General features: G+C 35.0%; 2 protein-coding genes across 5 annotated transcripts; one reads left to right on the top strand and one right to left on the bottom strand.

Moving 5' to 3' along the window:
* The first annotated feature begins 14,147 nt into the window (after positions 1-14,147).
* LOC112589414 (histone-lysine N-methyltransferase SETMAR-like) lies at positions 14,148-15,200 on the top strand. The gene has a single exon (XM_025302594.1). The coding sequence runs from the start codon at positions 14,148-14,150 to the stop codon at positions 15,198-15,200; it is 1,053 nt and encodes a 350-aa protein (XP_025158379.1).
* A 2,146-nt stretch (positions 15,201-17,346) lies between these two features.
* LOC112589415 (histone-lysine N-methyltransferase E(z)-like) lies at positions 17,347-18,935 on the bottom strand. 4 transcript variants are annotated; one of them, XM_025302595.1, is made up of 5 exons: positions 18,572-18,935; positions 18,387-18,524; positions 18,176-18,316; positions 17,564-17,729; positions 17,347-17,495 (listed from the first exon to the last, which is right to left on the bottom strand). In XM_025302595.1, exons 3-5 carry the CDS (start codon positions 18,303-18,305, stop codon positions 17,435-17,437), a joined length of 357 nt encoding a protein of 118 aa, XP_025158380.1. In that variant the 5' UTR covers positions 18,306-18,316; positions 18,387-18,524; positions 18,572-18,935; the 3' UTR covers positions 17,347-17,434. The 4 variants fall into 4 exon arrangements, 3 of the variants coding, with proteins under 3 accessions (XP_025158380.1, XP_025158381.1, XP_025158382.1); XM_025302596.1 differs by having other exon boundaries at positions 18,387-18,520; XM_025302597.1 differs by having other exon boundaries at positions 18,387-18,503.
* Between the last annotated feature and the right edge of the window lie 7,979 nt (positions 18,936-26,914).

Here is a 26,914-nt window from a genome sequence, read left to right as displayed (position 1 = left end):
GCAGCTTTCTTTATTCAAATTAATTTCTACCGGTCTAATTATTGGAGCTCGATTATTGTGTTTTCTGTTAGTGCAGTCGTCACTGGGCGCCCCGATCCGTCGGCTCCCCGGTTCGCGCCCGCCGTCGGAGACCCTTGAAGGAGACCCTTATTTTCGATTCTCAAAATGCAATTTTCTATTGTGTGCCCCGTTTCCTTGCAATATCTACATTGATTTGCTAAATCTTGTATTGTAGAGTTGGAGGTATTTTCCGATGACCGATTTTCGCGACAATTACGAGCACTATGTCCCGTTCTATTGCAGATTTGACAAATAATTTGGACGCTATTTCTCGGAGAATTCCTATTAATAACTTGTCTTTCTCTACATTGAGATGCTTGATGTCTACGTCGCCCGCACCATTGATATACTTCGTTATTAGGAATATTATTCCGATTAGGATTTGAATAACAATTCTTCGCGTTATGACCTGGTTTATTGCACATTTGACAAATAATATTAGTAAAATTAGAGGAATTACCTCTACAATCTCTAGAGACGTGACCAGGTCTCTGGCAATTTTGGCATATAACCTGCTGATTATTAAGTGAACGGCAATTTTGAGCAGTATGACCGGGTTTAGAGCATATTTGGCATGAGACGAAATCGCTTTGTACAATTTTTACCGGCTTTTGTCCGATAGTTTCTCGGAATCTACATTTATCTGCACTATGGCCCCGTTTTTTGCAAATTTGGCAGACTAAGATTTCGGTCCCCAAGGATCTTGTTGTATTTTGTAATATTAGGTTACATTTATCTGCTGTGTGACCGGATTTTTTACATATTTGACATAAATCTGTATTGACTTGAAAACCTTGCAACTCACGTATTTCGAAAATATCCCGTAATTCTTTTTCAATTCTTAAAGCCTCTTCTACAGTTGCGGTTACATCTAAATTTCTGGCAATTCTTTGCTCTATTTCAGGCTTCAGCCCTCTGATGAAACTGTGAACCAATTCATTTTCTAATGATGTTTTATAAGAGCGATCTATTGCTCCGTTATTCGTGGTTCGGTGTGCCTCTAATATACGTTTGCCTATTGCTTTCGTTCTGTTTGCATATGTGAGTACCGTTTCATCGGCCCGTTGGTAATTTCGTCCTAATTCAACTTGTAATTGCATTAAGCTTTTAGAAGAGCCGTATACATGTTTCAAAAAATTTGTTAACTGGCTAATCCGCGAGAAATCCTGGTCTTGTACAGAATGACGAGCGTCGCCAGTTAATCTAGTTTGAATTATTTTAGTCAAATATTTTTCGTTTTCGGGCGGTAACATGGACTTTGCTAATTCGCATCCTTCTATAAAATATTCTACAGGTAGATTTTGACCATCAAAGAAAGGAACAGCCTCTACGGCATATCGTAAAGTAGCGGAAGAGTTATTTGTTACTACGTTATCGTTCATGGTTTCTGTGGTTGTAATAAGTTCTAAATTAGATTGTTCTCTATGATTGCTTTGTTCCGTAAGATCTTTTACCGTAAGTTTACTGCTGGGATCAATTTCACTATCTGTGACAACCAGACGGAAAGAATATAAGGAATTATCAAAAGATTTATACCGCGTAGATTCAGCGCAAAAACTAGTTTCTTCGACAAATACTTCTGCGATAGGACTCGGGGGTTTATTAGTTCTTTGAGATGAATGAGTTATACCAAATGCGCTGAGAGAAAGTGGGCTATCACTCAAAATTTTCCGGATAGTTGAAGTATCGACGTCAGATGTAGGAGCAGGAAATGTTTCAGTGGTATTAGTGGTAGTTTGTTGGTTGTGTGGCACGAATGGTGTAGATGTATGTTGAGGTTGTTCCGATGATTCTAACTCGCGAGGACGACGAAGTGGTGTATTCTCGACAGCTCCGCGGAAAGTTTTTTCCACCTCGTCTTTATCAGATTTAGACCGCGTATTCATACCCCTTTTCAACAGTCACTCTTATCATTCCGGACGAGCCCCCAAAATTTTGGTATGTTACGTCCTAGAGGAGGAACGCAACCCTTTCGTTCGCGAGTAAGGCGAACCTCGTTCGTACACGCGTATCAGTGAACGGGTCAGGGACCCGACGGGTCCCTTTACTCGGGCACCGACGTACGACGAGCGGTCCGTTTTTCGGTCAGGGACGCGAATCCCTTTACCGGGGATAGGACCATGAGTTGACTGTTGGAAGGGTATATGTGATTTTGAAATCAATTGGAAAAAGAATGAAATATAAACAGATTTATTAAAATGACTATTATAACAAAATGAACTACGGCGCGGTTTAATACAGTTGAAGAATGTCTGTGTATGTGTATGTGTGTATGTATGAGAAGTGAAAGAAAGGAGGAATAAAAAAAAAATAATAGGTAGGAATATGAGTAAAGAGTTAGTCGGGTGAGGGGGAGCGTGAGTGGTCGGGTGAATTTAGGGGAGTGGATAGTTCGGAGAAGGAAACTGGTGAATAAGATATCGAAGGGGATGAAGGCGGGGACGCGTGTGTAGGAGAAGAAGGCGGAGTACCAGGGGAAAAACGAGGAAGAAGGTAAGGGGATAGGAGTGTAGGATCCGGGTGATAATCAGTTCCTAACGCTATATTAACTATGGCTCGGAGGTAGTGGATCTGAGATGTAAGTTGGTCTGGATCGCTAATATCAAAAACTGCCTCGAACGTTCGGAAAACGTGGTGGAGGGTTATTCCTATGTTGTAATAATGACCCACTAAAAACGGATTTCAATAATATGGGGAATTAATAAGATGGTGGTAGAAAAGGTAGAAGCAAAAAAAAACAGAACTTACTGCTGACTCCTGTTATCCTGAAGGTGAGCAAAAATAAAATTGTTGTTTGGTAGCTCCTGCTCGGTAGGTTAAGTTGTGCTCGTCCACTCCCTTCCAATTGTCCAATTATGGCACAATAGCACTGATTCTAACTTTTTATTTTTGTCCCCAAAAAAAAAATAAGACAGAGGACGTAAGAGTATGTGTAGTGCCGAAACAAAACCGAAGACGAATTTGAGTCTAAGGACGCGTTTTTACAGGTCTGACTTTTAAATCTAGAATCTATGTGAATCTGCTCTTTTTCCTGTCTCTCAGAATAGAAGTAATGGTAGAAGTAATGGTAGAAGTAGTGTCGCGGAGGCGGATTACCGCGGTTTTTATAGTGATAATCGGAGGCAGAAACTATCAGGGTGGGTAGAGAGATGGCCTTTGAAGAAGGGGTGAATTGGTCTTAGTGGGAAAAAGTCTCAGCCATTAGCAAAGTTAAAAGACATCGTGGGAGGAGACAGTTAGTTTTTGGAGATATGAATATGGAAGGGCTAAAGGGTGGAGCGTGGGTGTCTCATAGTTTTAGGTGGATATATGATTGGCTGAATGAGTTAGGCGCGACAAGCGTGGAGGTGGTGGGTTCTTGAGATAGAGAAATGTATACAAGTGGCCGGCTGGAAAAATCAAAATGCCGTAAATCAAAGGCTGGGATCAAATTTTACGACTATCAGTGAAGTAGGCTTTGTTGGTTGACTGATAGGGCACATATGGTTTTGGATTGGGAAGATGTAAGTTTCAAGTTTTAGAGCAGGAATGCTCTGAGTTGCTTTGTTTCACTGAAGGTTTGTTAGCGCGGAGTTTCAAATTTTTATAGCTGGGACGACGGACACACTTGGCGAACACTATCCAGATATAAACTTTAAACGAAGACGTAGATTTTTACAACAGGGCACTGTTTCATATGGAATTTTCCCGAATCGCCTTTCATTTGGCGCGACGGCTGTTCGCCAGATGGGTCTGTTTCCTAATTTATATTTATATATGTATATATTCCTATTATAGTTATATTAGGAGAATATAAATCCGCGAGAGGAAAGAATTTTTACTAATTAAATCTACAGGACGTAACATTAGAATGTAACATATTTTCGCAGTCACTGTATTAATGCATAAAGTGATCCGTTTCTGTTGTATTTTCCATGACATACAGTAGCGACAGCTCTTTGCAGAGAATATTAAGCTTAATGAGGACACAGTACCTTGGAATCTGCTGCAAAGCCATGATCAAATCTACTGGCATACTGCTAGCATTTTGCTTTCTGGGACAATAATAATATATATATATATATAGAATAATACTGACAGTGTGAAAGAACAATCCAATAAAAGAAATAAGGAATTATAACTGAAAACGTATTTATTTCTGTATTTTATATCAATAGTACCGTTACGGTAAGGCAAACACTGATCGATACTCATCTACGCTGATCAGTGCAGCCAACTTCGAAACTGTCTACCATATATGGTTGTTAAACGTTTTTCTATCTGGAATATTCTATTTATATTTATAGAATGTCCGATTCTCAAATATTCTGAAACTAAGAGGAGTCGTATCTCATAAGAACATTTTGTACTGGGAATGTTCTATTTATGTTCACGGAATGTTTTACTCGAATATTCTGATAATAGAACATTCGTAATTAATGCAAATATTCATAGAATGTTTGGTGCTATCTGGGAATAAGAGATGGCTCCGCGCGAGTTCCAAATAGAATCGCTGACCGTATCGCTATTTAGACATATACTGTATTGAATAAATAATGCAACTTGCATTTTGCAAATATGTGAATTATTTTGTTGTACCGATGCAGCGCCAGATATACTGACAGTTGCATTCAGTACAGTTTCATATTATATTTAATATGGCATTATCATCATTGAGAGAAAATTTGGATCGTTTCTATCATACTACTTTCGTATTTCTATTAAATTATACGTAATAAGTATGGGTGCCATAAATATGAACCAGTCATAAACGACGCAACTGTTATAAATGGACAAACGTTGCTGCCAAATTGACGTTCATCTATTTAATAAATTACGTACATTTATTGATTAATCCGTACGATATATTTGTCACATAAATGTGATTAAAGTAATAATAAAGTTTGAAGGTATTACTAAAAAAATTTTCCAAGAAAAACATTACTTTTATATATATATTACGGGATCATAGGTCTTATTTGAGCGCTTCAAAGCATTTGCAGCGTCTAATGGATTGCGCTCATCATACATGGAAAATGCGATGCAGTAGGCACTGTAAATGCTTTTAAATGTCGTATAGGCCAATCATGGTTTTACTGTAGGCGTTTCAAAACACGTTTGCAGCATATACGGCTGCGTTCCCACTGCGTGCGTCATGCGTCACGTCGTCCGTTTGCGTCACGAGTTAACCAATTAAATCGTTCCATTCTGTTGGAGCTCTAACAGAATGGGATGATTTGATTGGTTAACTCGTGACGCAGACGGACGACGCAACGCATGACGCACTCAGTGAGAACACAGCCTGATGAATTGGTCTTGCAGACGAAAATTAAAGGGCCAAAAGACATAAATTAATAAATATTCAGTGAAGTGCAACAACAAGTGAAATGCACGAAATGGCAACGTACGCAGTGTACAGTGTGAAAAGGTGGTACACAGGCAACTTTCACTAGTACGTTATAATAATTGTACTAGAAGCTCTCTCTCTGTCACATAACTTTTAACAACAATAATTAATTAACACCAGAGGCTTTGACGGGTGTTAGTTTCATATTTAATTGTTATGTCAGAGGCGTTATGTGTGCTGACTAGTATAATAAGTCCCACAGGTATATTTTATATGGGCTGGTACATTGTAATAATTGTACCAAGAGCTCTCTCTGCGACATGACTTTTGACAGTAATAATAATTAACACCAGAGGCTTTGACATGAGCTGGTAATAGTAATAGTAGTCAATACCAGAGGCTTTGACATGAACTGGTAATGGTAATAGTAATTAAACCAGAGGCTTTGACGCGTGCTGGTTTCATATTAATATAATGTCAGAGGTGTTACGTGTGTTGACTAGTATAATAAGTCCCACAGGTATACTAGGTATGCAACTAAGTTTCCGGGTTTCACACATGGATGGCGCTAACGACACATGTAGTCGACATACATGTCTGAAGTTGTTTTTTTTATAGCTTGGACATCTGTTAACAATAACTAATCGTAATACCAACACATATCGCACTGCAAAAATATTTTTTCTAACAATGAAGATGTCGAGTTTGTGCCAAATAAACAGCATTTGCGGGAAGCTTTACTTTTCTGCTTTAACTTGAAAAAAAGTGCAGCTGAAGCACGTCGTTTGCTTGAGGAGGTCTACGGCGAACATGCACCATCGAAAACTATTTGTGAAGATTGGTTTAAACGCTTCAGAAGTGGCGATTTCGACACTGAGGACAAGGAGCGCTCCGGAAGACCAAAAACAATTGAGGACGCCGATCTGCAAGCGTTATTGGATGAAGATGATACGCAAATACAAGATCAACTTGCGGAGGCATTAAACATGACTCGCCAAGGTATTTCCAAACGTTTACATGCCATGGGAAAAATTCAAAAGGAAGGAAAATGGGTGCCGCATGAGTTTACTGAGAGATAGATGGAAAATCGAAGAGCCACTTCCGAAATTTTGCTTTTGCGGCATGGAAGAAAGAGTTTCTTGCATCGAATTGTTACTGGTGATGAGAAGTGGATATATTTCGAGAATTCCAAACGCAAAAAATCGTGGCTTTCACCTGGCGAAGCATCAACATCGACGGCACGGCCAAATCGCTTCGGAAAGAAGACAATGCTCTGCGTTTGATGGGACCAGAAAGGAATCGTGTACTATGAGCTGCTGAAACCGGGTGAAACTGTCAATGGGCATCGCTACTGACAACAACTGATCAATTTGAACCGTGCATTGCTCGAAAAACGGCCAGAATGGGACACGAGACACGAACGAGTGATATTGCAGCACGACAACGCTCCGTGCCATCGCACTTCCATCGTCCAGAACGCCATTAAAACGCTGAAATGGGATCTGCTACCGCACCTGCCGTATTCGCCAGACCTGGCCCCTTCCGATTATCACTTGTTCCGGTCGATGGCGCATGGCTTGGCTGGGCAACACTTGGCTAATTTCGAAGAAGTGCAAATTGGTTGGATGAATGGTTTCGGTCCAAAGATGCGTCGTTTTATCGTCGCGGTATTCATGTATTACCAGAGAGATAGCAAAAATGTGTAGCTAGCGAGGGACGATACTTTGAATAAACCATTTTTTATATTTCTCTTGAAATTTTCCATTTATCATTGATCAAAAAAACCCGGAAACTTAGTTGCGCACCTAGTATTTTACATAGGCTGATACATTGTAATAATTATACCAGAAGTTCTCTCTGTGACGTGAGCTTTAACAATAATAATAATTAATATCAGAAGTTTTGACGCGTGCTGGTTTCATTATTTTATTATGTAATGTCAGAGGCGTGACGTGTGCTGATTAGTATAATAAGTCCCACAGATATTTTCTACGTGGGCTGGTACATTGTAATAATTGTACTAGAAGCTCTCTCTGTAACGTGAGCTTTAACAATAATAATAATTAATACCAGAGGCTTTTACGTGTACTAGTTTCATATTTTATTATGTAATGTCAGAGACGTTACGTGTGCTCACTTGTATAATAAGTCCCAGAGATATTTTTTGCGTGGGCTGGTACATTGCAATAATTGTACCAGAAACTCTGTATGACGTGAGCTATAACAGTAATAGTAATTAAACCAGATGCAACTTTACGTGAGCTGGATTAGTAGTGTCTAATGGAACAAAATTTGTCAATAAATCATCTGTGTCCGCAATCTACTGTTATTCTGTCGACAAAGTTTGCTGACAGAATATGACAGTAGATTGGTGACAGAAAATACACAGATCCTACTAACAGAATCTGTCAGCAAGCTATACGCGTTTCTTGCTGTCAATCAGATCTGCTTGCTTTCTATTAGCAATCTTCAATCAGATTTTGTCAATAGACTCTGTATCATTATTGACATCAGTATGCCAATATTATATGAAAAATAGCATGCAACCTGCAACCTTCCTGTCAACAAATATTACTAATAAATTCTGTTAAAAATCTGTTTTTCTATTTTGGCTATCTGATACATACATATTTTGATATGTGATAATGTACACAATCGAAAGCCGCGTGCGCTCTGCATTTCTAATCGAAATGTAGACATAAATAGAATAGATCGAATATGTTTAATATTTTGGTATAGAAGCTGAAGTACAAGCAGAGAAGTTTAGACAGGAGGTGAAAAATATATCTTTTTGAAAAATATATATTTTTCTCTTGTTGAATTGCGCGATTCAAAAAAGAAAAGAAAGATGGAAATATGAGTTTCGCCTTATTTTCAATTTAATTTTCAAAAGATCAATCATGAATTTTTTCTCTTACTGTAAACTTGTAAAAAGTAAAAAATTTAACTTAAAATATATGAAAATATTCACTTTTGACAAGTTTATATACATTGGACAAAAAAAGATTCACGACGATCACCTTCAAATACTAAAATTTATTCATTCATCGTAATTTTACTTGCTAAGGAGAAAAATTATATGATTGATAAATAAGGTCGAATTCACGTGACAACATTCATGGTCGATATCATATGGTATATTATGGCATTGCCAGTACTGACAGTAAATGTAATTTATATTTATAAGGCGAAGCGTGAAACGCGCGAGGCCCAGAGATGGAATCTGTGTGCAATGATGCCAGATAACGGACGCGGCAACGCCGCATCAATAGATACATCTGGCATCACTGTTCGCTTGCGTGCTCGGACTCAGCATCACTGACAAGGCCGCAACAGTACGTTACCTGCCATCTAGCGTCAGCCCCTATACTAACGATCTGCGTTATCGACGCTTTCGAAGTTCGCAATCGCGTGCAGGATCCCCTTAACGCGTGTCTTTTTGTAATTGTAATTGATGACAGACAAACTGTCAAGACTCAATAATCATCATACTTTAGATGGTGTTTAGAATAGGACTTACATATACAACAGGAAAGTATAAACAAGTGAATTCAAATGTTCAATTTCTAACATCACAAGTCAAGATGTCTACATGAGGTTGTCAATTAATCATTGAAAGCAGTGTTCCGATGATGGAGAGGCTGCACGCGCATGCGCGACAATCTCTATTCGAAAGAGAGGGACAGAGACTCTCTGTCTCTCTCTTCCGAATAGAGATTTATCACATTAACACTGATCGAAAGTATGATTACCATATAAAAAATATAATTTTTTTTCTTTGATGTTCCGTTTTCTGTTGTATGTATATAGGTTTCCTGTTGTATATATAGATCTTACTTTAAACGAAAACGCAATGATTATTAAGCTTCGACAGAAAGCGGAACATGAAAAGAAAATTGTATTTTGCTTAGGTGGTAATCATACTTTCGATCGTGTTTAGAATAGGATTTAACCAATCGAATAATATAAATTTTTTTTGCGACGTTGACAACTTCCTGTAGACACTCTGTCTTATGATATTGCATTTAGGAGACAATATAAGACTGCAATAAATTTTAGTTGTCTATGTTACAGCGTTATTTTAATTACCTTTTTAAGCAAAAGAGTAAAAAAAGGCGCCAAGTACAAGCGCTATGTATACATAACATAAGTTTTTACAAGTAAAACTTATTATTACAAGTAAAATTTATATAAAACTTACCTTTTTAAGCAAAAAGGTAAAAAAAAGGCGCCAAGTACAAGCGCTATGTGTACATAACATAAGTTTTTACAAGTAAAACTTATAACTATAATAAAACTCTACAACACTATTCTACTGTACAAAAGAAGTGATATATTAGACAGTAACGCCAACTGAGAAACCCAATACATATTGGCATAAATTTTGACAAATAATTACATATAAAATTACATGTAAAATTTACTGTCCCAACAACTAAAGTATCAGTAGCAGGACAGTTATATGGTATGTAAATATATAATATATATTATATTATACAAAAGAAGTGATATATTAAAACAGTACCGCCAACTGAGAAATCGTATACTTAATATTTTTAGAAATCTCAAATTCAAATTATTTCCTTTTTTTAAGATATATATTATGTACATAACATAAGTTTTTACAAATAAAAATGATACCGCGTTATAAAAATTTAACACGTTTATTAATAGTGTCCAATATTTAAAAGAAGATATCTTTTTAAAGGTTATTATTATTTGTACATAATATAAGATTTTACAAGTAAAAATGATATCGTGCTATAAAAATTTAATACGTTTATTAATAGTGTCCAATATTTAAAAAAGATATATTTTTAAAGTTTTAAAGTTTAAAGTTTTTAAAGTTTAAAGTTTTTAAAGTTTAAAGTTTTTAAAGTTTAAAGTTTTTAAAGTTTAAAGTTTTTAAAGTTTAAAGTTTTTAAAGTTATTATTCAAGAAAATTCAAGAAAAACTAACTACAAAAGATGACAATAACATAAATTTTTACAACATTTATCATTATTTATTAGAACACTGAGTTATATGATACTATTTACTGGGTTGTCACGGTTATTATTATTTTTTACAATAACAGCAATGCAAGTAACGCGCGTTAACTTATTAACTTTATATTAAATAAAAAAAAAATGTAATCCAAACATATAAGGAATTGAAAAGAAATTATGAAGATTCACCAAAAATAAAAAAACCCTTGGCGCGCCCGGGTTATTAAGTTGCATTGAAACTCATTCTTCTGTAGCTGACATTAAAATTGTTAATATGACCCGGGCGCGCTTAGGGTTTATTTATTTTTGGTGAATCTTCATAATTTTTTTTCAATTCCTTGTATGTTTGGATTAAATTTTTTTTTTATTTAATATAAAGTTAATAAGTTAACGCGCGTTACTTGCATTGCTGTTATTGTTAAAAATAATAATAACCGTGACAACCCAGTAAATAGTATCATATAACTCAGTGTTCTAATAAATAATGATAAATGTTATAAAAATTTATGTTATTGTCATCTTTTGTAGTTAGTTTCTCTTGAATTTTCTTGAATGATAACTTTAAAACCTTTACACTTTAAAAACATTAAACTTTAAAAATTTTAAAAAGATATCTTTTTTAAATATTGGACACTATTAATAAACGTGTTAAATTTTTATAACACGATACATTTTTACTTGTAAAAACTTATATTATCAGGTGTAGTAAAAAGAAATCCATTATTTTTCCAATAGATGGATTTAGTTATCTATATCTCGCGTTGTATAAGTCCGATCGGATTCCATTAGATGGCGTTAGAAAGATGAGATTTCGTACTAAAAAAAACTTTTGTGACAGTTTTGTAATTAGCTGACTCAGTTTTGTTTGAGCGCGCGTCAAAGATGGACACTAGCAAAGAGAAAATACGCTATATTTTACAGTTTTTCTTCGATAAAGGCGAAAACGTAAGCCAGGCGGCTGAAAATATGAATAGTGTTTATGGTCCTGATACTGTAACAGCCAATCACGCGCAATTTTGGTTTCGTCGATTCCGTTCCGGTAATTTCGATGTCAAAGATGCACCACACACTGGAAGGCCAATTGTCGAAAATATCGATAAAATCATGGACATTGTCGAGTCCGACCGTCATGTAAGCACTGTTTCGATTGCCCAAGAGCTAAAGATTGCACAAAAAACCGTTTGGAACCATTTGAATAAGGCTGGATACAAAAAGAAGCTCGATGTATGGGTGCCACACGAGTTAACGAAAAAAAATCTCATGGACCGAATTTTCATCTGCGAATCGCTGCTGAATCGCAACAAAATCGACCCATTTCTGAAGCGGTTGGTCACTGGTGATGAAAAGTGAATCACTTACGACAACGTCAAGCGAAAACGGTCGTGGTCGAATCGCGGTGAGCCGGCGGAAACGGTGGCCAAGCCAGGATTGACGGCCAGGAAGGTTTTGCTGTGTGTTTGGTGGGATTAGCAGGGAATTATCTACTATGAGCTGCTCCCCTACTGCAAAACTCTTAACTCGGAACTGTACTGTTAACAATTGGACCGTCTGAAGGAAGCAATCGCCCAGAAGCGGCCAGCTTTGGTCAATAGGAGAGGAATTGTATTCCATCAGGACAACGCCAGGCCACACACATCGATAGTGACTCGCCAGAAGCTCCGGGAGCTTGGTTGGGAGGTTCTTATGCATTCACCTTATAGTCCGGACCTGGCACCAAGTGATTACCATCTGTTCCTGTCCATGGTGAACAATTTTGCTGGTGAAAAATTCGTTTCAAGAGAGGATTGTGAAAATCGACTATCTCAATTTTTTGCCAATAGGGACGAGGACTTCTATGAGAGAGGCATAATGAAATTACCTTCAAAATGGCAACAAGTTATCGAACAAAACGGTGCATATTTGACCTAAATCGAATCATTCTAACTATGGTAATTAAAGCCTTCAATTTCATGCAAAAATAATGGATTTCTTTTTACTACACCTGATATGTACAAATAATAATAACCTTTAAAAAGATATCTTTTTTAAATATTGGACACTATTAATAAACGTGTTAAATTTTTCTAACTCGGTATCATTTTTACTTGTAAAAACTTATGTTATGTACATAATATACCAGGTGTGTCGGTAATTCCTTTCCGGTTTTTTCGCTAAAGAAAACACGTTATTTACAATGGATAGTTAAAATATATTTATTCAAAGTATTGGCCATTTGATTCTATACATTTTGCCCATCTCTCAGGCAATTTATGGATGCCATTCCAAAAGAACTGTTTCTCCTTTGAGCTAAACCATTCATCGAGCCATTTTTTAACTTCTTCGAAATCAGCGAAGTAATGCTCTGCAAGCGCGTGTCCCATCGATGCGAAAAGGTGGTAGTCGGATGGAGCCAGGTCTGGAGAGTACGGCGGGTGCGATAAAACTTCCCATCCAAGTGATTTCAACACTTCTTTGACTGGTTTTGCTGTATGAGACGGCGCGTTGTCATGCTGCAAAATCACCTTATCATGTCTTTGAGCGTATTGTGGACGTTTTTCGATCAATGCACAGTTCAAATTGATCATTTGTTGTTGGTAGCGATCAGTATTAACTGTTTCTCCAGGTTTCAACAGTTCATAATATATGACACCAACCTGGTCCTACTAGACACAGAGCATGGTCTTGCGACCAAAGCGATTTGGCCTTGCAGTCGATGGGCTGCCTTCGCCAGGTGATAACCATGATTTTTTTCGCTTGGGATTTTCGAAATAAATCCATTTTTCATCACCCGTTACTATTCGATGCAGAAATGACTTCCTTTCATACCTTTGAAGCAGCATTTCACTGACGATTTTTCGATTTTCCAATTGCCTGTCATTCAATTCATGTGGCACCCATCTTCCCATCTTTTGGATCTTTCCCATCGCTTGTAATCGTTCACAAATTGCTACTCGGCTCACATTCAACTTTTCTGCCAATTGTTTTTGAGTTTGTGTTGGGTCTTCATCCTCCTAATAACTCCTGCAATTCCGCATCTTCAAACGTTTTCGGCCTACCAGGACGTTTTTTGTCTTGAACGTTGAAATCATCACATTTGAATTGTCGAAACCACATTTCATATGTTCTTATGGTTGGAGCATGCTCACCGTAAGTCTCTACTAGCAAACGATGACTTTCAGCGGCTTTTTTTCTTTTGATTAAACAAGAAAAGTAATGCGTGCCGCAAATGCACGTTTTCAGGCACAAAACTCGACATTTTCAAAAAATTATTAATCTATAACGCTGTTATTTTGGCGGAACGTAACTTGTGTAGTTTTGAGGTTAATGTCAGTAGAATAAAATGACATATGTATCAAATCATAACATTGCATACTTATGGCTAGTGACATCTGTTACAAAAACCGGAAAGTAATTACCGACATACCTGGTATATCTTAAAAAAAGGAAATAATTTGAATTTGTAATTTTTACTTGTAAAAACTTATGTTATGTACATAATATATATCTTAAAAAACGGAAATAATTTGAATTTGAGATTTCTAAAAATATTAAGTATACGATTTCTCAGTTGGCGGAACTGTTTTAATATATCACTTCTTTTGTATAATATAATATATATTACGAGGGTTGCCTTTTATATTTCGGGAATGGACGATCCAGGTGCTACCATCTGACAACCGACGTCCCTAACGTAAAGTTCGACTTTTTGTCAGTATACTTACTCAGAACGTTTTGATGTCCATGCGCCATTTGTGTTGTTTACAGTGACATGAAAAATTGATGTCGGCCAAGAAATGGAATTAAGTTGTGAACATTTCCGTGCGATTATTTTTTACAACTTTCGACGTGGGTTATCTCAACAACAGTGCATCGATGAACTTAATTCGACTTTTGGCGATGAAGCACCATCAAAAACCACTATATATCGATGGTATACAGAATTCAATCGTGGCCGTAGTTCGCTTAGTGATGAATTTCGTGAAGGTTGTCCAAAATCGGTTGTTGTTCCAGAAAACATTGATGCTGTGCGTGAACTGATATTGCAAGATCGTCATGTGACTTATCGTGAGATTGAGGCATCCTTGGGCATTAGTGGGACCAGCATACATTCAATATTGCATGAACATTTGGCTGTCAAAAAAATTTGTTCGCGTTGGATCTCACATAATTTAACAATCGTTCAGAAAAAGGCTCGTGTCGATTGGTTGAAAGAAATGCTCAAGAAATACGATTGCGGTGCTTCAAAACACGTCTATGATATCGTAACAGGTGACGAATCATGGATCTATGCGTATGAGCCCGAAAGTAAACAGCAGTCGACTGTATGGGTCTTTCAAGATGAGCCAAATCCAACAAAAGTTGTTCGCGCACGAAGCACTACGAAGCAAATGGTCGCCTGTTTTTTCGGAAAAACCGGACACATGGCAACTGTACCATTAGTGCAATGTCGGACGGTCAATTCTGAATGGTATACAACCATTTGTTTGTCAGAAGTCTTCGGAAAAATAAGGGAAATCAACCGCCGAAGACGCATCATTCTCCACCAGGACAATGCGAGCTCTCACACATCGGCTCAAACAAGAGACTTTTTGAGAACTGAAAAAGTCGAATTGATGGGTCATCCGCCATACAGCCCTGATTTGGCACCCAATGACTTCTTTTTATTCCCGCAAATCAAAAATAAATTACGAGGTCAACGTTTTTCGACGCCTGAAGAAGCGGTTGATGCGTTCAAAATGCATGTTTTGGAGGTATCTCAATCGGAGTGGAAAAAGTGCTTCGAAAATTGGTTCAAGCTCATGCAAAAGTGTATTGACCTTCATGGAGAATATTTTGAAAAACAATAAACCCATGTACGATGATTAATTTCCTTTTTTTGTTCTCTATTCCTGAAATATAAAAGACAACCCTCGTATATATCTACATACCATATAACTGTCCTGCTACTGATACGTTAGTTGTTGGGACAGTAAATTTTACATGTAATTTTACATGTAATTACTTGTCAAAATTTATGCCAATATGTATTAGGTTTCTCAGTTGGCGCTACTGTCTAATATATCACTTCTTTTGTACAGTAGAATAGTGTTGTAGAGTTTTAATATAGTTATAAGTTTTACTTGTAAAAACTTATGTTATGTACACATAGCGCTTGTACTTGGCGCCTTTTTTTTTACCTTTTTGTTTAAAAAGGTAAGTTTTATATAAATTTTACTTGTAATATAAAGAAAATTTACAAGAACATTTTATTATAATAAAAATGCTGTCATGTATGTATTAATCAAGTTTTAGTTCGGTATAGTTTTTTAAAGTCAAATTAGATATCATTGACATTTCGTCAATTATAATAAGAATAACATCTTTGAATAAAAAAATATCAAAATATGTAGAATATATACACATTCGATATGTATATTCTATAGTGAAGGTTTATAATTTATTATAATATTATATAAACTTAATAGATACATACATACTTATATTGGTATGTACGTATATACATACCAATATATATATCAATATATACTCTTTCACTTTCTCTCTCTCTCACTCTCTTCCACTCTCTCTAGCTCTTTCTCATTTTCTTTCATTCTTTCACTCTCTCATTCTCACACTTTCTCTCACTCCCAAAACTCTCTCACGCTCTCTCACTCTTCCACTCTCTCTCTCTCTCTCTCTCTCTCTCATTCTCTCCCATTCTCTGTCATTCTCACTCATTTTTTCTCTCACTCTCACTTTCTTTCATTCCCAAACCTTCTCACATTCTCTCACTTTCCCTCTCCCATTCTCTCATCCTCCCTCATTCTCTCTCATTCTCTCTCATTTCCTTTCATTTTCTCATTCTCTCTCTCTCTCTCTCTCTCTCTTTCTAATAAAAATCACTCTCACTCTCTATCTTCCTCTCTCTCTCTCTCTCTAGCTCTTTCTCACTCTCTCTCTCATTCTCTTACCCTTTCAACCCCTCACTCTCACATTTTTTCTCACTCCCAAATTCTCTCACGCTCTCTCTCTCTCTCTCTCTCTCTCTCTCTCTCTCTCTCTCTCTCTTACCCTCTCTCATTCTCTCCCATACTCTCATTTTCTTTCATTCTTTCTCATTCTTTCCTATGCTCGCCCATTTTGTCATTCTCTCTTATTTTCTCTCTCACTCTCACACTTTCTTTCACTCCCAAACTCTCTCAAGCTCTCTCACTTTTCCACTCTCTCTCACTCTCATTATCTCTCATCCTTTTCCATTCTCTCCCATTCTCTGCCATTCTCACTCATTTTCTCTCTCACTCTCACACTTTCTCTCACTCTCACATCCTCTCACGCTTTCTCACTCTCCCTCTCTCATTCTCTCTTTTTCTAATAAAAATCATTATATTATTATTTATTATTATATTATACATATTTATTATAAATACATTATTTATAAATACATATCGCATTCGCTGTTATGTGCTTCTTCAGCGCTCTCGTAGCGATGCATGCATAGCCCCACTCCTTTGCGTCCGACATTTCTTTTTTATCTTATTACTGAGTCGAAATTTTCTTTTGTTAATATATCGGGTTATGATTAGGGGCAGGAGTTGAATATGTACTCTCGAATCTTAATAAACTCAGTAGTTAAGTATCATCACACTAAAATTAAATAATATCTTATCGATCATTATAAGTTCGCGTTTTACATAATTGTAAAAAATTTATTACGATCAAATGTACAACAAAGTAAATATCAAATGGTATCAAGGCGAAATATAGTTGGAACTTTTTGAGATATATTCAAATCGATGTTATTTGAAATCATTTTATTTATTCACAACATGTATACGTATATTTTTACTTTGATATTTTTATGTTTCGAGATGTCCATAAAAACTTGAACATATTTCAAAAAGTTCCTTTATCTACATGTGCAAAAAATCTCTATTACTACAATTTTGCAAAATTAGGCCGACAAATGAAAATATAAAATTTAATTAAAAATAGAGAGGCATACAAATCAGGCAGTGCTTATTTCCTTTCTAATATTTCAGCTGTATGTATTCGCTTGATGCACCACTTATATGTGTAAAAGTCCATAATATATATACATATATTAAAGGAACTCCATTTCTCGCTCGATACCGACGAATTTTAATTGTTCCGTTGGTCCATATCTGAAAATTATCGCATGATTTTAATTGTTTGCAATTAATAAATTAAACAAAACATTACAGCAACATACCTATAGTTAAAAAATAATTCTTCACCAGGTTGAATCGCTCTCTTAGCAAAAATACCTATTCCATGATCACCGTTCACCATCATCACTTTTGCATAACAATTTGGATTTATCGAGTGATTAGTGAACTTTATTTTATTCCCTTTCCGTGTCGCGTCTATAACAAAATCTGAAACAGACCAAAAATTTTTAAGTTTTGTTATTTTTCAACATTTAATTAACCACTATATCTATCTCTATTTACCATTGTTAAGATTAAAAAGGAAACTACACATATATTTATCATATATTTTTCCCCGCCTGTCAGCTTCGTCTTGACTGATAATTTCGCTGCAATATTCCTAGATGAATTTATTCTTCGCTGCTGATATTTCAAATTGTATAAAGTATATTTCAAATCAAAAATTCTACTCATTGAGATTATATTGATTTTCACTCTAATAAATTAAATTTTTCGAAACTTATAAAGACCACGTTGCACGCTGACATTTTTGCAAGATTTAGAATTGATTTGGAAATGATCTGCATCATACGTTTGGCAAAGATCCGGATCACATTCCCTGACAGCCAGATAACAAGGATACTGATTTGTATTGCATTGCGCTTTGCACCTACACTCAGGAAATATGTTCTGGCATTCGCTGCTGCACTGATAAAACTTCTCGCAGAAGTTTTGTACTTGTATACATGGGCATGAATTATCACACTGACAGTCGGGATGATCACAAGGTGCAAAATTGTGCATGTGATTAGCACCTATTCATTCAAATGAAACGTATGAATTAGAGGCAAATAAGATGAGGGGATAGTATAAAATTTAACATACCCGAGTCCTTCTTAAGTTGTATTTTCCGGCAATGCCACAACCGATGCTTTTTTTCTTTTTTCGCGGCGGTGTGAAGTCCTTGAGATTTTCTATAGTAGGAATGTCCGAAGCTTCTTTCTGCGCAAATTCGTAAACTTCCTTACATGTTTTTGTTAATAATCATTTTTGTTAATAATCATACTTACTTCTTAATCAATCACTGATGTTTAATAAAAAAATATCCTAATCAATCACTAATGTATCCCACTGATGATGACGATGCACTGATTTTGCGTGTTTAATGTATGTATATATTCTTAATCAATCACTGATGTTTAATCAAAAAAATCGTAATCAATCACTAATATATATCCCACTGATGACGATGCACCGATGTTGCGTACTTAACCCACCATTTCTTCCCAATATTGCGTATACGCAACAGGAAGTTTAACTTCACAAAATGCAGTCAAAATGAACTTATTTCACAATTAGTCTAACACTTCGTGAAAAAAAATAATTACTGATAATTAATTATATAAACTTCGTGTTGCGTATATGCAACATTGGGAAGAATTGGGTTATGTATGTATACTACTATTCAGCGCTCTCGTAGCGCCCCTGGTGTCGGAAAAACGAGAAGCACAAATCCCCTCTCCTCGGCGGTTTAGCGTTTCTTTCTTTCTTACTTTCTTACTGAATCGTAATTTTCCATGATTCAGACTTTATCTTAAAATATCTCCACTTAGAGACAATGTACAAGCACAAGAACATTTTTCTTCCTATTTTTGAAGGCCGAATCGATTGGGACTAAAAAACCTCGATTGGTTCAGCCATTGCTGAGATATAAAAATCTCACCTCGCTTCAACTCGCAGTTTCGCGTATAATAGGCACGGTGTGCCTCTTGATCCCCTATGTTACAGAACGTTAAGTTGTGCTTTCTTTCCTTTTTTTGATCATAAAAATTTTTTTGCGACATTAATTGACAACCTCCTGTAAATTCATTGTTGCTTAAATTACCAGAGTGATAACAAGTGGTTTTTACATTATTTAAGTTATTAAAATAGTACTGAGTTGGTAACGTGTAACCCAAGTTTTGAAGATCCTTTTCTTGACAATTCAATGTCGCTTATCTCTTACACATATGTTTTACATGTTTCACAAGTAAACCACAAAATTTTTGATTAATAGTATAATAGTATAATATAATTAAAACTGGTGATTACTTTGTAAATGCACATAAAATACATGTGCACAAAATAAGCGACATTAACCTGTCAAGAACAGGATCTTCAAAACTTGATAAAAATCTCATCGATATCAACTCAATACTTCCTATAATACTCCTCAAATTATCAGAGTGGTGACAAGTAGTTCTTGCAGAATTAGTAGTGATGATAGCAAGTTTTGAAGATCTTGTTCTTAACAGGTCAATATCGCTTACCTCACATATTTGTATTCTACATGCATTTATAACCATAAAAGTTTTAATTATATTATACTATTAACCAAGAAATATAATTAAGTTATTGTTACAGTTGCATTTAAAGTGACTAATGTCTTTACTAAATAATTATAGACAAAAAATAACTTTCAAACTTCTATAACGTAACAACATTATGCGGTGGTTACTCACTATCACTAACGGTACAAACTCACTACTTCCTATAAAAGCTTCACTCTTTAAATTACTAGAGTGGTAACAAGTAGTTTTTGTAGAATTAGTAATGGTGATAGCAAGTTTATCAATAAACAATAAGTAACCACTATGTAGTGCTGTTACGTTAGAAGGTTAAAAATAATTTTCTGTCTGCAATTTTTTAGTACACATATTTGATCACCTTAAATGCAACTGTAACAATAACAGAATAACTTTTCTTGGATAATAATAATAAATATAACTCATACCTTTTGCGATTAACGTACGAATATATGTAGAATACACTTGCATAAGATAAGCGACATCCAACTGTCAAGAAAAGTTAGATTAAGCATCGATTGACACGTTCGCGGGCTCAGCTGAGCGACAAGCGTGTTCACAGTCACCACCTACACAGGTCTGATGGAACTGGACATTTTGACGACGAATTTCGGATGTGATAGTTTTTCACGATTTCGTACTTTGAACTAAAATATTTCGACTTACAGTGCACATAGGACAAAAGTAAAGACAGCTTTGTGATGTAAGTCGATCCCAAGGAATCCATTGTGCTCACTTAGAACTCGATCAGATTAGCCGTTTGGGTGGTACGATAATCTTGCCTCCGATCAACTAAATGCTTCGTGTAAAGATACCCGGCCGATCTTGCGGCCTGTGCGCGTCGCGTCGCTCTCGCATGCACTTGGTGCGAGACACTGCTGTGTCTTTTTATACCATTATAACGTTTATTTGTTTTATTAGCTATTTTACAATTAAGTATGTCATCAAATGTTCTAATTAAACTGTATTAATTTTTTTACAATACATTATCCTTTTGTATCCATGAATTATGCGAATTGAATCCCAGCCATTTTACATACAGGGTGTACCAAAAGTCTGGAAACGGTCGAATATTTCATAAACTATGCATTTTAGAAAGAAATGTTTCAAACAAAAGTTATTTGGTTCGAGGGGGGACATAAGATGGCATCATTGGATTGACGTTGAATGAACGTTCCAAGGTCATACGTAGTTCAACTTTGTTTTTTAATTGGAACTCCCTATTTTTCATTGCATATTCTTGTAGCTCGAGAGCTTTCCAAAATACTATAAGTAAGTTGTTTTATTAAGTATTTTCCGAATTATGGAGATTGAAAGTTATAATTCCGCCGGCATTAGCCAAGGTGTACCGCATGGAGGTTGCACGATCGGGTTTACATCTCTTATGTATGTGTGTGTGTGTGTCACAGCAGAGATAAGGACCCCACAGTTCGTCATTCCCGTAGTATTTAATAACTCCAAACCCTCTCTGCTGTGTGTGCGCGTATGTATGTATCTTATATATGTGCGTGCGTGCGTGTGTATATGTGTGTATGTAGGGGTGTGTGGTTTAGTTGAGTAAATGTTCAAATTGACCTCCGTCTGCTGTTTGACAATGGTCTAGCCGTAGATAAAAATTATTTAAAACATTTCGTCTCATCTCTGCCGAGATAAGGTCGACTTGGTATATTATACATACCCTAAGGTCCGCAAGATGGGCAGGTTTTGTTTCGTATACATTGTTTTTAAGATATCCTCAAAAAAATAATCGACAAAAGAGAGATTTGCTGATCTAGCAGACCACTCTATTTCACTATGTCTTCCTATTCATCGATTTGGAAAAGTATTATCCAAAAATTGCCGTACTGTTACTGCATATTGTGGGCCTGCACCATCTTGTTGGAACCAAATATTGTCTATGTTCCCATCAAACATATTTTCAAGAGCGGGCATGACTTCAATTTGCAATAGCTCCTGATAGATCGCCGCATTCAATTTCCCATTAATGAAGAATGGTTCAACAATACCACGTTCGCAAAAACCCACCCAAATGTTAAGTTTTTGGAGATACTGTGTGCAGATATCACGCATCTAGTGAGGATTTTCATCACTCCAATATCGGCAATTATGCCGATTTACTGCTCCATTCAATTCAAAAGAAGCTTCGTCGGAAAAAATTATGTGATCGAAAAAGTTATTATTATCATCGTATCGACACATCATTTCGTCACAGAATTCATTTCTTCGATCAAAATCATCTTCTGATGGCTCCTGAGTGATTTTAATTTTGAAAGGATGTCATTTCTCTTTCACTAAAATACGATGAATGGACATTGTACTAATCTCATCCGCCTGTGCTGCCTTCTTTAAAGTAGAGTGAGGATTTTCGACGAATATTTGACGAATGCATCACTTCGAAACTCTTATCCAAGTTTGTCGTTAATTTTGGTCTCCCAGTGCGTTGTCGGTCCTTGACAGATTCTGTTTCATCAAATCGTGTGACCGTTTTCTGGACTGTAGACTGCAAAATCGGTTCACGATCTGGATAAGTATTGTTAAAGCAGCTACTTGTTTATAGGATCTAACGCGGTCACCATATCCTCGCATCATCAATAAAGTAATTCTCTCTCTTTCAGATAATATAATTCTGGATGCCACTGAAATTTCACTCAGTTGCTTGATAGTGTGTCGTAATATGAAGAGCTGAATGTATCCAGGATAGGAAAACGTTCGATTACAGGTCCAATCAGAACGATTAATGTAGCAAGACTTTTATTGGAAAAGAACTATGAAAAGTATAATAATTTCGATATTTGAATCTTCCTCTAGTCTACGGTCCACATTCATTGAATCTTCTGTCGATTCTTTTCAGAAAGAATTACTGCAAATGATGCGAGGATATGGTGACCACGTTAGATCCATTGAACAAATAGCTGCTTATCTCTGCTGTGACACACACACACACATATACACAAGAGGTGTAAATCCGATCGTGCAACTTCCACGCGGTACACCTTGGCTAATGCCGGCGGTATTGTAACTTTCAAGCCCCATAACTCGGAAAATATTCAATGAAACATAATTTATTTATAGTGTTTTGGAAAGCTTTCGAGATGAGCTACAATAATATGTAATGAAAAATAGAGAATTCTATTTAAAAAAACAAAGTTGAACTCCGTATGATCTTGGGACTTTCAATGTCAATCCAATGACACCATCTTATGCCCCTCTCGAACCAAATAACTTTTGTCTGAAACATTTCTTTCTAAAATGCATAGTTTATGAAATATTCGACCGTTTCCAGACGTTTGGTATACCTTGTCACTTTGTTTGCGCAAAACCTTTTCTATTAACAAGGGACATGTCACAACTGTCCGGAACCGATTTGATTCTCCTTCAAATATGTTGCTAAATATACAAATCTAAAAGATACGTATTTTTTTATATGTGCGAATATTGAGTTTTAAAGGATGAAACACCCCTTTAAAGAAAAACGGTATTTTTCTTTAGAATCGAATATCTGCTAAACTATAAGTGATAGAAAAAAACATGTAATGAAAATTTAATCGCTTGAAGAATACTTTAAAGTTATATGAACAAAAATTTTTTATTTTTATTTTTTTTTAAGAACCCCCACCACTTAATTTTTTTTGCAAAATATTGCAATAGAAAAAATTTTTTTTTACCTAATTTAAAGCTTATTTTTTCCCAAATTCAACCATATATGATAAAGTTATGTTACGAGATATCATTCTCGAAAATTAATTATAAACGCTTCCATATATACACTTATTCGTACTATGTGTGTAAGTCATTATCGCCGAAACAATAAGATATATGAAAAATGTTTACGTAAAATTTTTATCTATGTTTTCTATGTATTTATAACTACATATTGTGTATATTTAGAATTGTAAAAGAATTTTTAAATAATTTGAAAAATTTTAATTAATAAGAATTTTTTAAATATATCCCCAGCTCTCTTATTATTTCTTTAACATTTAATTTCTTCTATAAATATTAAAAACAATTTTATTCTAAAATTACCTACCTATAATAAAATTATTTTACAATTGAATCTTAAAAATATTGCTGCGCCCGTGTCTTTGGGGGACATGTTATCCCCACGCTCCTGGGAGTGGATTGCAAAGGAATCGAGTAGAGATTATTCGACAGCTGTTGTTGTCAAGGAGGTTATTTAATAAATAAAGGAAAGAAAAAGAGATGAAAGAGAGTCGCCCTAGTCTTGTCACAACGAATGGACGTATTAAAATAAAGCTTCTTTCGTTTTGTTAATTTCGTGTTTTTTTTCTTGCGCAAGGACGCAACAATATACATGTCGCAATAGTTGGCATAAACAATTTATATCTTACGTTAAAAAATTAAGATAAGATTATGTGTACGTGTTCCAGATATGTTAACAGTATAAATTTTTTCATGTAGCAATCTAATACTCACAGTCAGCACACACTGTCTTTTCGTTATATAATCAAATCTGTTATTCATCTTTACACATTATATTTTTGAATAACGTTTTATAATTTTTTCTCTTACAATTATTTTTGTTCTTACATCTTACATTTTGTTTATTTGTTATTTACACAATGAATTAATTTACATTTTATATTATTTACTCGTTATACACATTACAATAATGATATTCGACGAAAAAATGTTTTAAGCATAATGATTTCTTGCACCAAGAACATCTTACTACAGCTATATTATTGCAACCTTCAATATCACATTTTGTTGATATTTCGTCAAAACTAAATTTTACTGGATTTTCAAATTCTTCTGGTCTTTCATTCGTATAACCACTTTTAAACCACGAATATTTAAATAAGTTTTGATATCGTGGGGATGATAATTGATTATGTATCAAAGATTGCAATTTTATTATTTCGTTCATGTAAATTTATATTACTTTCCAACAATAAAACCGTATCTGAAAATCTTTTAGCAAAATTTTTCCAAATTATTAATCCATAAACATCTAATAGTTGTATTTTCCCTGTAGTTCCTTTCGGTATTATCATAGTAGTAATATGTGTTCCTGAAGGGGTTAAATCCGAAATAGTATTGGGGCAATGTCCAGTCCATGAATCGATAAGAAGAACGCTATTAGGACCAATGTTTGCAAAATAAGCTTCTTCTAACCATATTTTAAAATGATCTGTAAAAAATATAAATGATATATTAATGATATATAGTTAGATAAATGATATATAGTTTTTATAACTCTTATTAAATTATAAAATGAAATAAGTTTGTTAAAGAAAATAGTTAGAAAAGAAAATATCTGATGCCATTTTACCAGATTTCGATGCTTTTACAATGACATTTTTTGGTTTAAATAAATTTTCTTCTACTCTTGGTCCAAATTTACCACTAGTTTCCTTTAATACAATAAATAAAGGTGACAACAAATTGCCATTACAGGATATTATTGGTTGTATCGTATATGAATGGGTTGTTGATGATGTAGATTGCACGACACGTTCTTCTTTCTTTTCTCCCTGGTTAGACAATGATCTTCCAGAATAAATTTCCAATTGGAAACCACTTTGATCTGAATTGTAAATATTTTCAGATCCAAATTGTTCAATAAGAGGTTTTACTGTTTCCAGAAAATCATCAGCTGTTTTTTGCAAGTCAACAGAATCTTTTAATGTTCTTCTAGTGATAAACTTCGTAACTTTTCTTGAAACAATTCGGTGAGACTTCTTGAATCTTGCTATCCAACTGTGAGATGCTTTAAATATAGGATTTAAATTTCCTATTTCTTCTTGAGCTTGTAAGCCCATCTTTTTAGATCAATATCATGAACCATGAATCCTGATTCAACAGCTACAGTAAATTTATCGTGTGCAAATTTGGAGATGTAAGATAATTTTTCTATATGACTTCCGCCTGAATTTATTTGTTCTTCCCATCGCCTTAACTGACGTTCAGATGAAACTCTTTTAAATTTACTTTGCACTACTTTTAAAGGACGATTCCTTTTTTTGTCATTACTGTTTTTATCAATATCTCGATGTCGCCAAAACTCAACAGCTCGTCTTTTATAAAAACTGTCAAAATTTGTATCATCATTTGAACAATGAGGATGAGAATTTAAATTATCTTCATTCCATGCTTCTTCGTCATCTTCAATTATTTCAGAACTATGTAATGTATAAGGTTCTTCATAATCGAGATATATTTCTTTTGTTACTTCCAACCCATTATAATGAAAACACCATCCAGCAATAATTTTTATATGTTTTCCTTTAATTTCTTTTTTGCTTCAGTTACTGGCGTTTCTGTCAGACATATTGAATTTATTGACACCAATAAAAGTCTAACAACGTTAAGCGGATTGATAATCATTTCCAAAGATGTTAAATTTTGCTTTCTATTGCAATATAAAAACAGTTTACACAGATATGATTACAATGAGAAGACTACACTGACTTTGAGAATTATGCTGCTACATGAAACAACATATATTATCAACTTATCTAGAATACATACATAAACTTATCTTTTAAAGTAAGATATAAATTGTTTACGCCAAATATTGCGATATGTATTTTTTCGCAAAGATTTAATTGTAAAATAATTTAATTAGAACTTATCTGGAACACGTACACATAATCTTATCTTAATTTTTTAACGTAAGATATAAATTGTTTATGCCAACTATTGCGACATGTATATTTTCAAGATTCAATTGTAAAATAATTTTATTATAGGTAGGTAATTTTAGAATAAAATTGTTTTTAATATTTATAGAGGAAATTAAATGTTAAAGAAATAATAAGACAGCTGGGAATATATTTAAAAATTCTTATTAATTTAAATTTTTTAAAATTATTTAAAAATTTTTTTACAATTCTAAATATACACAATATGCAGTTATAAATACGTAGAAAACATAGATAAAAATTTTACGTAAACATTTTTCATATATCTTATTGTTTCGGCGATAATGACTTATACGAGGGCGGTCCGATATGTACTTAGCCTCACCGCCCGATGGCGCCACTATCGCAAGAGAAATTTACTATCGTGTAGTACATTCTCGTAGACTGCTACTGTCGAAAT

The sequence above is a fragment of the Harpegnathos saltator genome, unplaced genomic scaffold (genome assembly GCF_003227715.2).
Source record: "Harpegnathos saltator strain DR-91 unplaced genomic scaffold, Hsal_v8.6 scaffold50, whole genome shotgun sequence".
In the NCBI taxonomy this organism is placed as follows: domain Eukaryota; kingdom Metazoa; phylum Arthropoda; class Insecta; order Hymenoptera; family Formicidae; genus Harpegnathos; species Harpegnathos saltator.
This window is presented reverse-complemented; position numbering and strand designations above follow the sequence as displayed.

Coding starts and splice junctions, on each gene's coding strand:
- LOC112589415 (XM_025302595.1), bottom strand. CDS start 18,305: ATGCACAATTTTGCACCTTGTGATCATCCCGACTGTCAGTGTGATAAT. Junction 17,730..18,175: donor CCAGAACATATTTCCTGAGT/GTAGGTGCAAAG, acceptor GGTCTGTTTCAG/ATTTTGTTATAGACGCGACA. Junction 17,496..17,563: donor GAATTATTTTTTAACTATAG/GTATGTTGCTGT, acceptor GATAATTTTCAG/ATATGGACCAACGGAACAAT.
- LOC112589414 (XM_025302594.1), top strand. CDS start 14,148: ATGGAATTAAGTTGTGAACATTTCCGTGCGATTATTTTTTACAACTTT.